General features: G+C 45.4%; 1 protein-coding gene across 3 annotated transcripts in view; it reads right to left on the bottom strand.

The window, feature by feature from the left end:
* Positions 1–13382, bottom strand: part of CYFIP2 (cytoplasmic FMR1 interacting protein 2) — a 134302-nt gene extending 120920 nt beyond the window's left edge. Inside the window, exon 1 of one of the 3 annotated variants that reach the window (XM_061424174.1) lies at positions 13284–13382. Coding sequence is in view for 2 of the 3 variants with exons in the window: in XM_061424171.1 (XP_061280155.1) it covers positions 6087–6357 (271 nt within the window). In the remaining variant the exon portion in view is untranslated. Of the gene's footprint in view, positions 1–6086; positions 8020–13283 lie in introns of those variants that run through there. The other 2 variants (XM_061424171.1, XM_061424172.1) reach the window with 2 other exon arrangements.
* Positions 13383–16032: the final 2650 nt, after the last annotated feature.

Here is a 16032-nt window from a genome sequence, read left to right as displayed (position 1 = left end):
TGACGCTTGCATGTTCAAGCTCCCTGAGGCCACAGACCATTTCTCACATATCACTGAAAATCTCAGAGACCTTAGCAGGATGGCAAGGGGATAGGAGGCACAGAGGACATACTGGATGAAAGAAGGCATGAACATGCCTGAATTCCCCAACAACACAAGAGGAATGTGGTGGCTTAGCCTGTCTTTATTTCTAGCTTTCCCGTCCCTTCTCCTTCACTATTAATAACATAATTTACATCAACATGGAATATGCAATCATATCCTATTTGCTTAGTAGTTTTTTTCTAAATAGGCTTTTTGTTTCAATTTTATAATTAAATTTTAGAAGGAAACTTTATATCATGATCACTAATAGAGAACTACTATCACCTGCCATAAGCAGAGGGAGGGGACATATGTATACCTATGGCTGATTCATGTTGATGTATTGCAGAAAACAATACAATATTGTAAAGTAATTATCCTCCAATTAAAAATAAATAAATTTTAAAACAAACAAAATTAAAATAGAAAATAAAGAACACTGAAAACAAACACAGGTCTGAGTATCACATGAAAATCATCTCACACCCACCATTGATACACCCATTTGAATGCAGAGTTCCAACATAGCTAGGAGAGATAAGAAAGCCTTCCTCAGTGATCAATGCAAAGAAATAGAGGAAAACAACAGAATGGGAAAGACTAGAGATCTCTTCAAGAAAATTTGAGATACCAAGGGGATATTTCATGCAAAGACGGGCACAATAAAGGACAGAAATGGTATGGACCTAACAGAGCAGAAGATATTAGGAAGAGGTGGCAAGAATACACAGAAGAACTATATAAAAAAGATCTTCACGACCCAGATAATCATAATGGTGTGATCACTCACTTAGAGCCAGACATCCTGGAATGCAAAGTCAAATGGGCCTTAGGAAGCATCACTATGAACAAAGCTAGTGGAGGCGATGGAATTCCAGTTGAGCTATTTTAAATCCTGAAAGATGATGCTGTGAAAGTGCTGCACTCCATATGCCAGCAAATTTGGAAAACTCAGCAGTGGCCATAGGACTGGAAGAGTTTTCATTCCAATCCCAAAAAAAGGCAATGCCAAAGAATGCTCAAACTACCGCACAATTGCACTCATATGGATGGAGGAGCCTGGTGCGCTGCAGCTCATGGGGTCGCTAAGAGTCAGACACGACTGAGCGACTTCACTTTCACTTTTCACGCACTGGAGAAGGAAACGGCAACCCACTCCAGTGTTCTTGCCTGGAGAATCCCAGGGATGGGGGAGCCTGGTGGGCTGCCGTCTATGGGGTCGCACAGAGTCGGACACGACTGAAGCGACTTAGCAGCAGCAGCAGCACACACTAGTACAGAGAAAGCAATGGCACCCCACTCCAGTACTCTTGCCTGGAAAATCCCATGGACAGAGGAGCCTGGAAGGCTGCAGTCCATGGGGTCGCTGAGGGTCCGACACAACTGAGTGACTTCACTTTCACCTTTCACTTTCATGCACTGGAGAAGGAAATGGCAACTGACTCCAGTGTTCTTGCCTGGATAATTCCAGGGATGGGGGACCCTGGTGGGCTGCCATCTATGGGGTCACACAGAGTTGGACACGACTGAAGTGACTTAGGAGCAGCAGCAGCAGCAGCACACGCTAGTAAAGTAATGCTCAAAATTCTCCAAGTCAGGCTTCAACAGTATGTGAACTGTGAACTTCAGATGTTCAAGCTGGATTTAGAAAAGGCAGAGGAACCAGAGATCAAATTGCCAACATCCCTGGATCATCGAAAAAGCAAGAGAGTTCCAGAAAAAACATCTATTTCTGCTTTATTGACTATGCCAAAGCCTTTGACTGTGTGGATCATAACAAACTCTGGAAAACTCTTAACGAGATGGGAATACCAGACCATCTGACCTGCATCCTGAAAAGTCTGTATGCAGGTCAAGAAGCAACAGTTAGACCGGACATGGAACAACAGACTGGTTCCAAATTGGGAAAGGAGTACATCAAGGCTGTATATTGTCACCCTGCTTATTTAACTTATATGCAGAGTACATCATGAGAAACGCTGGGCTGGAAGAAGCACAAGCTGGAATCAAGATTGCCGGGAGAAATATCAATCACCTCAGATATGCAGATAACACCACCCTTATGGCAGAAAGTGGAGAACTAAAGAGCCTCTTGATCAAAGTGAAAGAGGACAGTGAAAAAATTGGCTTAAAATTCAACATTAGCAAAACTAAGGTAATGGTATCCGGTCCCATCACTTTATGGCAAATAGATGGGGAAACAATGGATACAGTGACAGACTTTATTTTCCTGGGCTCCAAAATTATTGCAAATGGTGACTGCAGCCATGACATTAAAAGACGTTTCTTGGAAGAAAAGTTATGACCAACCTAGACAGCATATTTAAAAGCAGAGACATTCCTGACAAAGGTCCATGTATTGAAAGCTATGGTTTTTCCAGTAGTCATGTATGGATGTGAGACCGGGACTACAAACAAAGCTGAGTGCCAAAGAATTGATGCTTTTAAACTGTGGTGTTGGAGAAGAGTCTTGAGAGTCCCTTGGACAGCAAGGAGATCCAACCACTCCATCCTAAAGGAAATCAGTCCTGAATATTCATTGGAAGGACTGATGCTGAACCTGAAACTTCAATACTTTGGCCACCTGATGTGAAGAACCTACTCATTGGAAAAGACCCTGATGCTGGGAAAGATTGAAGGCGGGAGGAGAAGCGGACGACAGAGGATGAGGTGGTTGGATGGCATCACTGACTTGATGGACATGAGTTTGAGTTTGAGTTGGTGATGGACAGGGAGGCCTGGCATGCTTTAGTCCATTGGGTCACAAAGAGTCGGACAAGACTGAGTGACGAACTGAACTGAACCCCCGTTGATATGATCACTAGAGGTGGTTTAGTGTGGTGGTGAACCAGAGTTGTGACTCTATCACTCCCTGACTGTGTGGCCTTAGGAAAATGGCATAATCGTTCTGAGCCTCACTTGCCTCATTTTTGATATGAGGAATAATATGAGTAGTTCCTATTTCATATACTTTGAAAACTAAATAAGTTAATCCATGCGAACAGCTCGGTAGGTAGGAAGTGTACCATAAAAGTTAGTCCCCCAACAAAACCAAATCTAGCAACATATAAAAAGGATTATACACTAAAACCAAATGAAATTTACTGCAGAATCTAAGATTGGTTTGCCATTAACATCCAAAAATCAATGAATGTGATAAGCCATCCCCACGGAATAAAGGATAAATCCCACAGGATCATGTCAACATAGGCAGAAAAAGCATTTCACAAAATTCACACTGCTTCATGATAAGAACACTCAACCAACTACAAACAGAAGAGAAATTCTTCAGCCATATAAAGGGCAGCTACAGAAACACTCACAGCCAACATCAGACTTAATGGTGAAAGACTAAATGCTTTCTCCCTAGGATGAGAAAGAAGGCAAAGAGATTTGCTTTCTCCATTTCTATTCAACATTGTGCTGGAGGTTCTAGCCTGGATATTAGAACCATTAAGAAAGACAATGAAATAAGTGATATCCACATTAGAAAGGAAGACATAAAACTATCTCTATGACATGGTTGTGTATGCAGAAAATCCTTTAAAAGCCCACTAGAAAATTACTAGAATGAATAAACATGTCCAGCAAGATTTCAGGATATGAGATTAACGTATGGAAATCAATTGTATCTCTATACATTAGCAATGCTCAATGTAAAAATGAAATTAGGAAAACAGCTCTATTTACAATAGTATCAAAAGTAATAAGACATTTAGGAATAAATTTAGTAAAAAGAATTGTAAAATCTATACTCTGAAAACTATGAAACACTGTAGGAAAACAAAAGAAAGGTCACATAAATGAGGGGCTTCCCATGTGGCACAGTGTAAAGAATCTGCCTGCCAGTGCAGAAGATGCAAGAGACATGGGTTCAATCCCTGGTTTGGGAGGATCCCTGGAGCAGGAAAATGGCAGCCCACTCCAGTATTCTTGCCTGGAGAATGCCATGGACAGAGGGGCCTGGAGGGCTACAGTCAGGGGTCACGAAGAGTCAGACACGACTGAGCACAGGGCACACACACGCATACATGAGGTGCATTTTCATAGGCTGGAAGACTTACTGTTAAAGTGGCAATACTTCCCAAACTGATACAGATCTAACACGATCTCTACCGAAATCCCAGCTGGCTGCTGTGCAGAAATTGACAAGATGTTCCTAAAATTCACATGGAAATTCAAGGGACTGTTTAGAATAGCCAAAACAATCTCAAAAGAGAACAGAATTGGAGGATATACACTTCTTGATTTAAAAACTTACTACAAAGCTACAGTAATCAAACAGTGGGGAATAAGGACAGACATATAGATCAATGGAAAGAACTGAGAATCCAAAGATGAAGTATCACATTTATATTCAATTGATTTTTGACAAGGGTTCCAAGGTAATGCAATGGGGAAAATATTCTCTTTTCACCAAATGGTTCTGGGATGGCTGGACACCACATTCAAAAGAATGAAGTTTAACCTCTATCTCACACCATATAACAGATTAATTCAAAATGGATCAAAGACATGAACGTGACAGCTAAAACTCTTACAGAAAAAAAGAAGTAAACCTTTGGAACCATGAAATATGTAATGACACCAAAAGCATAAGCAATGAAATAGGAAGTAGGCAAAACTATGCATCATCAAAATTAAATTAAAACTGGTACTTCAGAGGACATTATCACATTATCAAGAAAGTAAAAAGACAATCCACAGAATGGGAGAAAATTGGAAATCATATATCTTCTAGGCATGTAGAATATATAAAGAACTCTTAAAATTCAATAAATAAAAAGACAATCCAGTTTTTAAATGGGCAAAAGATCTGAACAGACTTTTCTCCAAAGAAGATATACAAATGGGCAATAATCACATCAAAAGATAATTATTATTCTTAGTCCTCAGGGATATGCAAATCAAAATCATAATGAGATATCACTTCATATCCATTAGAATAGCTATAATAAAAAAGACTGGTAAGTACAAGTGTTGGTGAAGGTGTGAGATTGGAGCCCCCAATCATTGCTGGTAGGAATGTAAAAGAGTGCAGCCCCTTTGGAAAACTGTGAGGCAGTTCCTCACAGTTTAAAACGCAGAGTTACCATAAGACCCAGCAGCTGCACTTCTAGGTATATTCCTAAAAGAAATGGAAATATATACTCACAAAAAAACTTGTACATGAATGTTCATAGTAGCATTATTCATAATAGATTAAAAGTAGAAACAACTCAAATGTCCATCAAATGATGAATGAATAAATAGAATATGGAACATTCATACTATGGAATATTATTCAGCCACAAAAAGTAATGAATTATGGATACATGCTACATCATAGATGAACTTTGAAAATATTATACTGAAAGAAGCACAATATGCTTTTTAAAGGAAATATCCAGAATAGGTAAATCCACAGAGAAATAAGGTAGATTAGTAATTGCCTAGATTTGGGGTAGATATTGGGGAAAATAGGTGGCATTGCTAAAAGGGTATGATGTTTCTTTCTGGGGTGATGAAAATGTTATAAAAATTCATCCTGACGAAGGTTGCACAACTTTGTGAATTTACTAAAACCACTGAACTGTATGCTCTAAATGAGTGAATTATACAGTATGTGAACCATAACTCAATAAAGCTGTTACCAAAAAATGTTAGAATTTGTATGACCACTTTTGGAGACCTTAGGGTATATATAATACAAGCAGGAGCGGGACAAAGAGAGCTGGAGTGGGAGCTTGGGGAGTCTGGGGAGTATGCTGACCTTACATGCATGAATGAAAATGAACATGAGAGAAAAGGACAGCAAGAGACACAGCCACACCGACCCAGAGGGAGCCCCTGGACTGTGGGGTGAGCAGAATACCATGAGGCAGGGCCCAAACCGGGCCCTCCTCTGCCTGTTTCTGTGGCCAGGGCCTGGGACTGTCCTGCCGAGGAGAGACTCCTCAGACACAAAAATCTGTGGGTGGGGTGACAGGCTTTGAGATTTAGAATGAGGACAAGTCTCCTACCTGAGCTCTCTCTTTCTACTATGAGGACACTGAGGTCAAGAGATGAGAGGACTTGGGCAGGGTCCCTTGTGTAGTTAGGGGTTGAGCTGGGCCAACGTTGCAACTTCCTGGGAGACTGAGGGGAACCTGATGTGACAGTGCTATAAATGAAAAAGAGGAATATTAGACAGAAGGAAGGAAGGGAGGGAGAGAACCAGGGAGGAAGAATTCTAATTCTGCAATAAAAGAAAACTCTATGTAAGAAAGGAAATACAATCAAAGGACATACCATGGCTCTCTAGGGGTCATCATTTACAAGTCTTCATAATGCAGATGCTTTAAACATAATTTAGGTTAAAACAGAGCTCTTACTATATTGTAAGATGCGGGCAGAAGAGGGAGGAGGATGGTGTCAGAAAGTGAACTCTTCATCCATCACAGCAGGAAGTGAAGAGACGGTGCGTAGCACAGATAAATTAAGAAACGGCAGCAGAAGCATATCATTTAGAGATCTGGAGGCAAGTACTGGAAGAAACGGTGAGTTAAAGGCAGCAGCCCTCTACAGGAGATGGGCACTGGATGCTTGTTTTTCACTGAGTCTTTCAATACTATTTGATTCTTTCAAGCATGTCTATGTATGGCTTTGATCAAAATTTAAAAATTTATTTAAAAGACAACAACCCAAGGCTTCCTTGCTGGCAATCAGACAGCTGGCCCAGTCCACAGCGCTGTCTCAGGCAGCCTCTGCTAAGCAAGTCCCTCCCTGTGGACTTCGGGGCTCAGAAGCCCCATCCCCTGCAGCTTCTCTCACACAGGGGACCTGAGCTCAGAGCAGAGAAGTCCAGGTCAGCCCCGACTTGGGTCTCTGGAGAAGGCCTACCCGCTTCTCTGTTTACAGCAAAGGAAAACATGCTGGTGAGGCTACAGGGCTTATCACTGTATTTGCCGTTTCACTCAGCTTCTTCCTGTGTTGCCAGGGGTGAGGAGGCCTTTCTGTTGACAACCTACCCAGGCAGATCTCACCCTCTTGGGAGGGGCAGTCTTGCCACCAAAGGCAGCTTGCTGATTTGCTCCTGCTGGGACAGGACACCATGGCGGGGGCAGGCGGGGCACCAGTGTGACTTGTATCGGAGGAGAGGGGAGCTGCCTCTCAGAAGCACCTGCTAAAACTCAGAAAGGGAAGCCACCACATCTGCTGTGGAAACAAAGAGCGAGACTTTTGTTCAGTCACTGGCTTGGAGCACGGAAACCTGTTTCGTGGATGTAAAGTTGCAACTTGAATGTGGCTCAGCCTGAAGACTGACATCGGCCCCTGAACCTTTGCCTCACTCTAAAAGGGCAATTTCCCCGCCCGTAAAATATGGAGGTTGGTCTTGTAGTGGTTCTCAACCACGATGGCAAAACCTCTGTTGTGAAGGTTATTGCGGCAACTTGTCCTAATAACAGTTTAAGAAATGAGGCTGGCAAACAAGCTGCTTTTTATGATATGTAAGGGAGGGGTCAAAGTCCTCTCACGGAATCATTGCTTAAATGTTCATCTTTTTTCTTGAGTGGAAGAAAATAGTGCTAGAGCTGGGAGGGGGACTGGCTGCTGGGTGTGACCTACTGTATGTTGACACTGTTCATCAAATGCACTGAGGAAAAAATGAAAGCAAATCCCAAAACAACTAGATAGGAATCACTGAACCAGAACCTCTCTCAGGGTCATTCCAACTCAAAAGCAAATGACCGTGACTATAAATAGGACACTCCATCCAAAGGGAGTCCTTCAAGACCACGCTTCCCAACAGGGCCTATCCTCTGTGGTCTGAGTATGCAGGGTGCCATAAACCGGCCCATGAACATTCTTGCCTCATGCCTTTGTCAAGCTCTCTCTACTCCCTAGTGAACTGTCTTCTCTCCTTCTCATATCCTACCCTTGATCAGTGTCAAGACCCAATTCAAGACAGACTCCTCCATGAAGGTCTGACCAACTGAACCATCACAAGCTTCACTTCTTGGATTTCCAAAGCACTCACAATCTGGAGTCCATAATTTCCTATTGCATTATAAACTGCTTTATATTTTACTAATTCTTTGAATCACCAAAAATGACAAGACAAGGATTAACTGTCATCTTTTGCGGGGGCTGACCCATAGCAACTAGCACAGAGCTGGGCACATCCTAGGTATTACTTGCTTAACTAACACTTCATGAACAATTTGCTGAATGCAAGAGCCAATGGTCAACAATCAAAGTCTTCTTTAAAAAAAAAAAACAAAAACACAAAATTTAAATCATCATGGGCCCCTAAGGCACCATATCTAAGTCAGTCTTATTGTAATAAGAATGTAAGGGGATATATTTAGAAGTTTCTTCTGTCATTGTTTCCACCTCAAAAAAAATAAAAAGCAGAACTTCATTCCCCTATGAATGTATAGCATTCTTGGAGGTTGATGGCTGACCCTGAGTTTTGGATTCTTATCTCATCGTTCATATCTTGCCTGAATTGGTCTTAAAGCACCACAACTGAAAAACACAAACAGAATATCATTCTCAGGTATCCCTTCACTTAACACTGAGCTACTGAGTGTCTTCTATGAGGGTCAGCCCTGCAGAGTCTCTTTGATCTCAACTGGGCCTTTGGTACAGTTAGACAATGCTCTCATTCATTCCCATCTGATTTCTTATTCCACCCACAAAGGCAGCTGTTCCAAACCTCCGGACACCTCCCGCACTCTCCTTACCAGTCCACCACCTTTACTTTCTGCAGAGGACCTCATCTCCTGCATTATTTAGAAGACAGAGACCACACACCATGGACACACTAAATATCTCCCTATTCCATAAAGAGATAAATGCCCGATAACCATTGCTCTACAATGGCCTAAGGATGATGCAAACACGAAATCAAAAGACCTATTGATGATGTCATCATTGAGTCTTTCTTGGGCAGCTCTCCAGGTCATGTTTACTCTCTCCTCTCCTTATACTGTTGCTGAGTTGCCGCAAGTCTATCAAAATGCCACTTAGCCAGAATGATCCCTGCAAGAAATCCTGCCTGAACCCAAGCTCTGCCTTTTCAAAACACTTTCTTTAGAGAATTGGCGCCCACATTGTTTTCACCTCTGCTGCCAGGGTGCAAGAAGTATGACCTGATTGGTGGTCCTCTGAGGCACATCGCACACAGTCCTCAGCATAGTGGCCAGGGCGCGGTAGCCGGTACCCAACCTCTTTGCATCCTGGGAGGCGTCCCACAGCCACTGACCACATTCTAAAGTGTCTTTGTACAGACAAGGCCTTCCAGGGGCCTTGATAGAATCCGTGAATCACAAAGTGCCTTTCAGTTTCCCTTTCAGTTGGCTCAGGGGTACAGAGAGACCACAGATTTGTCTTCTTCAATTGACACACAATATATAATTAATAAATTGTCCCTTTAGGAATGGAGGGCAGCCATCTAAAAGGGCCACACACTCAGGAACTTCCTTCTCTCCTCTGTTTCCAGGGCCTTTTCTTCTTCTCAGACTGGGGTTTACAGACATTATCTCATCCGTGGGCTCCCGTGGCAAAAGGTAGGTAACGAGCTGGGCAGGCTGCTTTCAGTTCCCCAGTTTTCAAAGTCAGAGAGGTAGTGGCTGATTGAAAGGCACACAGCAAGGCAGGGATAAATCCTGCGTCTGAAGACCACAGTATACTGCTCTCTCTCTGCCTGCATGCCCTTAACATTTTTGGTGGGGTTGCAAAATGCTGAATGTACACAGAGGAAGAGGTCCTTCCTGATCTATGTGTTGAAATGTGAGAACTACATCTGGGTGTCTGCTCAGTAAATTCCTTCCCCCTTCTGTTTGCCTACTCCAGCTACATCTACCTTCAGTGCGCTACTCAGGAACGTGTCCCAGCTGAAGCCCTTACTGACATCCCTGCTTATCAGGCTTTCCTTTGGCTACCTTTAGCAGCTCAACCTGGGACTGGGTTTCATGGTCACAGAGACCAACTGCCCTGGGAAAAGCAAAATCCAGGAACGTTCTGGAGGTACAAGGGTTGATAAGAACTCTGTGTGGACGACACCTCCTTCTCCCAAACTGGACTCCTCTTAGGACGTCAAGGAACTCCTGTCACTCCTCATCCCCACGCAGTGAAGACTTAACTGACCAACTCACAGAAGGGCTGTTCTTGGACATGGCCACCAGCAATGTAGTGTCCGTTGGGTGACCAGGGTGGAACCTTCCTGGTGCGAGGCCCTCTAAAGCCATGGAATTCTTTAGCAGAATCAACCATGACAACAATAAAAAAATTTGTCATCTTAAATTGACACAATATATAATGTAGCATGAGTCACATTCTAAATGATTATGTCATTAATACACTACAACAATAGACACACACATAAAATAGTATTTACTATGTGTTAGACAGTTTACATAGCATTTTCATGCAGCCCTTGTCTAATGAGAGCATCCAATGAAGTACCAGCTCTTTGCCCACCACAGCTGGCACACTGTGTCACTGCCAGGGGCGGCAGCATCCTCCACCCTCTTGCCCCACCTCCACTACTAATGCAGGGTCCATCCTCTAGACCCTAAACTCAGCTATGCTCCTCAGAACAATAAGACCAAAGGCCTTTTACAAAAGCTCCAATGAGATGACTGATGTCTGGTTTCGTCAACTTCAAGTGAATAATTAATACTTGCCAGTAAAGAAATAGACTCATTGTTATGGTAGCCACATGGAGGCTATAAAAGGCCATTTTGTGCAGCCCTTGGTGGAACCCTGGGGCCAACAGCAGCCAAAAGAAACCTCTTTGAGAGGGTAGGCTGATCATCAAATGTGGAGGCTGGAGGAGCTCAGCACTGTTTTCCAGGAATGCTGTTCCCAATGTTAATCAGCTTGTTGCTTATTCATCACCTAATTCAGCTTTCTGGTCAATGACAGCAGCCGAGGCCCTCTGAATGCCCAAGAGGGTGTAATATATCGGAGGGGACATGCACTATCCCCTCAAGACCTTTTTCCACTTTTTAAATTTTCTTGTCTACTGTCTTCTGTGGGCCAGCCTCTGATTTGATTGGAGTAAAACTCTCTGATCCTGGTGGATTTTACACCCTCCTCCTGGTCTAATGTGTAAAATGACTTTTTCCCTTTCCATTTCCAGCAGGGACTGAACAAAGTAGGCTTGGATGCTTACGGAACCAGTCAGAACTGGCCAGAAAATATAATAAAGCAGCTTAGTGAGCAGAGCTCTAATGCCCCCAGCCAGAGGCTCAGTCTGCAGAACTAGCCAGAGGAACTGGCTTTGTGAGCAATAACACACTCTCCTTGTGGCCTCGGAGCTGCCCTGGCAGATGGCAGCCAGTGCCAACAAGTAACTCTCTATGGGAAAGTCTCACCTCCTCCAAGTGGTCACTGGGTGCTCAATAATACCCTCGAGTGACAGTAACCCTGACCAGTTACACACAAATATACACACACACAACTCTTATGGTATTTTTGTCCTCAGGGCCAAAGTTGCCCTTGCAGCAAGCAAACAGAGCTGACAGCTGCTAGCTGTTGTCATTTCAGCAAGCTGTTCCCCTAAACTGCTACCCAGTTCCCCACCCCCACCTCCAGCCCACTGCCTGAAATTCCACCACTAGAGATATCAAATATTATTTACTTAAAGCTTTATTTTCCATTAAAATACCTCCAAGTTTCTGTTTCCTTTCTGGTCAAATGACTTCTGAAGCACCTGCTCTGTGTCTAATGGGAGATTCTTGTGTATTTAGCTCTTGAGGATTAATGTGTTCACTGGCTCCTTTCTTGAAAACAATTTTTGACATAGGCAAATAGCCAGTGGGGATGGTGGTTCCGCAGGGCAGTATCTGGAACTGGAGGTGGGCGGTCTTAGGGGTCTGATCGTGGAGGAAACAACTTTTAGGTCCTTCACCATCCTGCCAGCAAGATAAACCTAAGATGTTTTGCTCTCCAGCATTTGTGATCTCCATGCCTGCCAGCTCGGCTTGCAACAGGGCCTGTGCCCAGGAGTAAGGTAAGACACCCACTGCGCTGGGGACACAGGCAGAAGGTGGAAAGGGGGAGTGTGGGAACCAGCACTCTCCTGATTTTCTCCGCAAGCCGGCAGGACTGCCCCATGCTCCAGGTCTAGCCGTGAAGGCACAAGCCAGCCGGCAGGAAAAGATCCTTGTCCTCTTCTTGGCCTGGCTGTAAGGGCCTATCAACCCTTGGCAAGTCTTTCTGCTGTGCTGCGGAAACCAGGCAAGCAGAGGTCAAAGTCAAATTCCCTGGACTGGGGAGGGCACCTGGGCAGTCCTAGGGTCCTGCTCTGCCAGGTTTTCCATACAGAGAATCATACTCCTGTCGGACCATGCTTCCCACCCCCGCCCCCACTGCACACGAAGAGCACGCCCTTCTCTTCCTTTTCACACGGTGTACCCTTGGAGGGGGAGGGATGTCCTGAAAAGCAGATGCCGCTACAGACAGGTAGGCATCTTCCCGAGTCTTCAGAGCTCAGGAAAACCCAACCTTTACCCCAGGAGTCAGCCCACTCCCCCGCTTCCCCCACCTCCTCTCCCGCCCCCAGACAGCCGGCAGGGAGAGCGATGCTAGGCCGGAAGGCTTCAAAGCGGGTCAGGCGTGTCTCCTCTCTCATTAAAGCCCGCACCCCTAAACATCGCCTCTTCGCCCCTCGCCCCACCCATCTCACGTTCACTGCAGGGAGCTGTGAGCCCAAGGAGGCTGCCAGGCGGGCCCAGGAGGCCCTCGCTGGCCCTGGAGGAGGTGATGGTGGCTGCGGCCGCAGAGGCGGCGGCCGGCGCTCTGCAGTACCTGGGTGCGGGGAGACCACCGCCGCCGCCGGGCTCGCGGCCGCTGCAGGTGTCTCCGGTGCTCGGGATGAGCGCCGCGTCCTCCCGGGCCGGTGGCTCCGGCCCAGGCCGCGCACCTGCTGCTGCTGCCACCACCGCCGCGCCCCAGCTCCGCCGTGCGTCGGCGCCTCCCCGCAGGAGGTACGCACTTCGGGGCCCAGAGTCGGCCGGAGAGGGTACTGGGCTGTTTCGGACCTGAGGCCCAGCCTTCGGAGGGTTTCGGGGTTCCCAGGCCGCGCTAGTCCAGCCGCCGAGCCGAGCACCCTCGCGGGGCTCGGAGAAGGGGTGCAGACCCCTCGCGCATCCTTGCGGCCGCGTCGCCATGACCAGCAGCATCCCGGTCCCCACGCCGGCCCCAAGGCCTGCGAGCCTGGGTCTTACCTGGGTCTGGGGACAGGTCTAGGAGAGCGGCCGGAGGCTACCGCGGGGCCCCGCGCCGGGGCGCAGGATGCTCTGCCCGGCTCCGCTTGGCGGCCGCCGCGCTGGGCCCCGCCCTCGGCCCCGCCCCTCCACCCACCGCGGCTCCGCCTCTGTTCCCGAGATCCCGCCCCTTCGCCGCCGCGGCTGTCACACAAAGAGCCGGAAATGGCTGCGGCCAGGGGCTCCAAGTGCGCCCCTTAGGCCGGCCCGTGCATCCTGGCCTGCATCTCGGACTCACCCCAGCAAGGAGAGCCAACAGCGCCGCTTAGGGTGGACTTGTTCCCCAGGAGCTCCCAGGCCTGGAAGCCACACCTACAGCTGTGGGAGGACTGAAGCTTTGGGCTCCTTTGGTATCTCATAGACCTCGCAGTATTTCCAAGTGCTCATTTATCTCCCTAATATTTATCGAGCACCTGTTTTGCTCCAAGTACCGTGCCAGGAGCAGAGTAGGCACTGGTGTACAAAAGACAGACTCCCTGTCCTTTTGGAGCTTATCATCTATTTAGGAGAGACCAGATAAATTTACCTAGCAAATGTCCAGTTTCAACTGAGAGACATTCTGTGAAGAAAAAGAACAGAGTGAAGGGACAGAAAATAAACCTGAGGGTTGGGGAGAAGGGGTTTCCACCAACAGAATCTGATCCCAAATACTGCTCCACTTGTTCAGAAATACATTCTCACCCTCCCTTTCACTTCCTTGGGGGCAAAGCCCCAAAGCTGCCATCTCTTAAGCAGGGACCTCCCTCAACTTCATTCAGTTCAGTTCAGTCCCTCAATCGTGTCCGACTCTTTGTGGACCCATGGACTGCAGCACATGAGGTTTCCCTGTCCATCATCAGCTCCTGGAGCTTATGCAAACTCATGTCCATCAAGTCAGTGATGCCATCCAACCATCTCATCCTCTGTCATCCCCTTTTCCTCCCACCTTCAATCTTTCCCAGCATCAGGATCTTTTCCAGTGAGTCAGTTCTTCACATTAGGTGGCCAAAGTATTGGAGTTTCAGCTTCAGCATCAATCCTTCCAATGAATATTCAGGACTGATTTCCTTTAGGATGGACTAGTTGGATCTCCTTGCAGTCCAAGGGACTCTTAAGAGTCTTGTCCAACACCACAGTTTAAAAGCATCAATTCTTTGGCACTCAGCTTTCTTTATAGCCCAACTCGCATCCATACATGACTACTGGAAAAACCATAGCTTTTACTACACAGACCTTTGGTGGAAAAGTAATGTCTCTGCTTTTTAATATGTTGTCTAGGTTGGTCATAGCTTTTCTTCTGAGGAGCAAGCTTCTTTTAATTTCACTGCTGCAGTCACCATTTGCAGTGATTTTGGAGCCCAAGAAAATAAAGTCTGTCACTGTTTCCATTGTTTCCCCATCTATTTGCCATGAAGTGATGGGATCGGATGCCATGATCTTAGTTTTCTGAATTTTGAGTTTTAAGCCAACTTTTTCACTCTCCTCTTTCACTTTCATCAAGAGGCTTTTAGTTCATTCAGGAAGAATTAATTGCCTAACGGACAGAAAGGCAAATACACGGTAACAGGAAGTATTTTCTGGCAAAACCTGAGAAAGAACTGAGAAGACAGGCACCTTTCTCTTCAAGACTTACCTCATTTAGTGCTCTCCACAGAAACAGGTCTCTTTAAGCTTCCTAGTGGGCCCTCAAGCCAGGGGAAGTCAGGCAGCACTGAATTCCAACCTTGGGATCCCTGAACAAGTCACTTCACCACTCTGTGCCTCAGATGCCACCCTGTCTACAATGTGGGAAGATGAATTGCTTTTCCTACTTCACAAGGTAAATAATTTGAAAACACTTGAGACATTTTAAAGTTAAGGGGTAAAGTTTTGCTACAGGGGAACCTTTCTGAAATATTTCTGAAGGGCTCACAAATTTCTAGTTAATCACTCGGCTGTTCCTATCAGGGCTATTTATAGAGGAGCCCCATTATTCAACATTCAGCAAAGAACTTGTAAAAGTCTTTGCCCTCACTGATCTCACATCATTTCCCTAGCACACAGCATTCATAATCCTTTGTGGTTTGATGTTACATCACTCATTCTAATTTAGATGGCTATTTCAGAAAGGATGACATATATATATACATATATGTCATATATATTAATATATATTCTCACTGGTGCCATGTGAGAAGGCTGTGGGGGTGTTTGTGGAGGATGGCTTTGAAAACCAGAAGTGAAGTTTCCTTTTCTTTTTTTTTAATTTTTAATTTCCTACTGTGATCCTTGGGATTTTGGGTGTCAGTTATTACAAATATGTAACAGTGAGAGACTCGATTTTCATTCTAAATGGCATATTATTTTAGATGCTGTAAATTTCTGGAAAACATATTTCTCCCTGTGGTTCCTTCCCTGTCTTTTCACCTTGCAGGAACACATTGCTTAAAAACAAACAAAAAAAGATGATTATGTCTATATTTGGTTAGATCTTGGGCAAAAATAATTTCCTGACCCCTGAATTCTGTTTGCTTACGAGGAGAAGCAACATGATCTTATTGAAACCACTGCTTTGGAAATACGGAGGCTTGCCATTTGGTCCTGATTTTGCAACTAATTTACCTGAGATAAGTCACTTCACTTATTTCCTCATCTGCACAATGAAGTAGGTTAGATGTACTCCAAGGTCCCGCTGCTTGTGGGATACTGCGTGAGTTAAAACAAAGGACATGCCCAGGCCAGGCTTAAAGTA

Source organism: Bos javanicus, chromosome 7, assembly GCF_032452875.1.
Source record: "Bos javanicus breed banteng chromosome 7, ARS-OSU_banteng_1.0, whole genome shotgun sequence".
NCBI classification, from domain to species: domain Eukaryota; kingdom Metazoa; phylum Chordata; class Mammalia; order Artiodactyla; family Bovidae; genus Bos; species Bos javanicus.
This window is presented reverse-complemented; position numbering and strand designations above follow the sequence as displayed.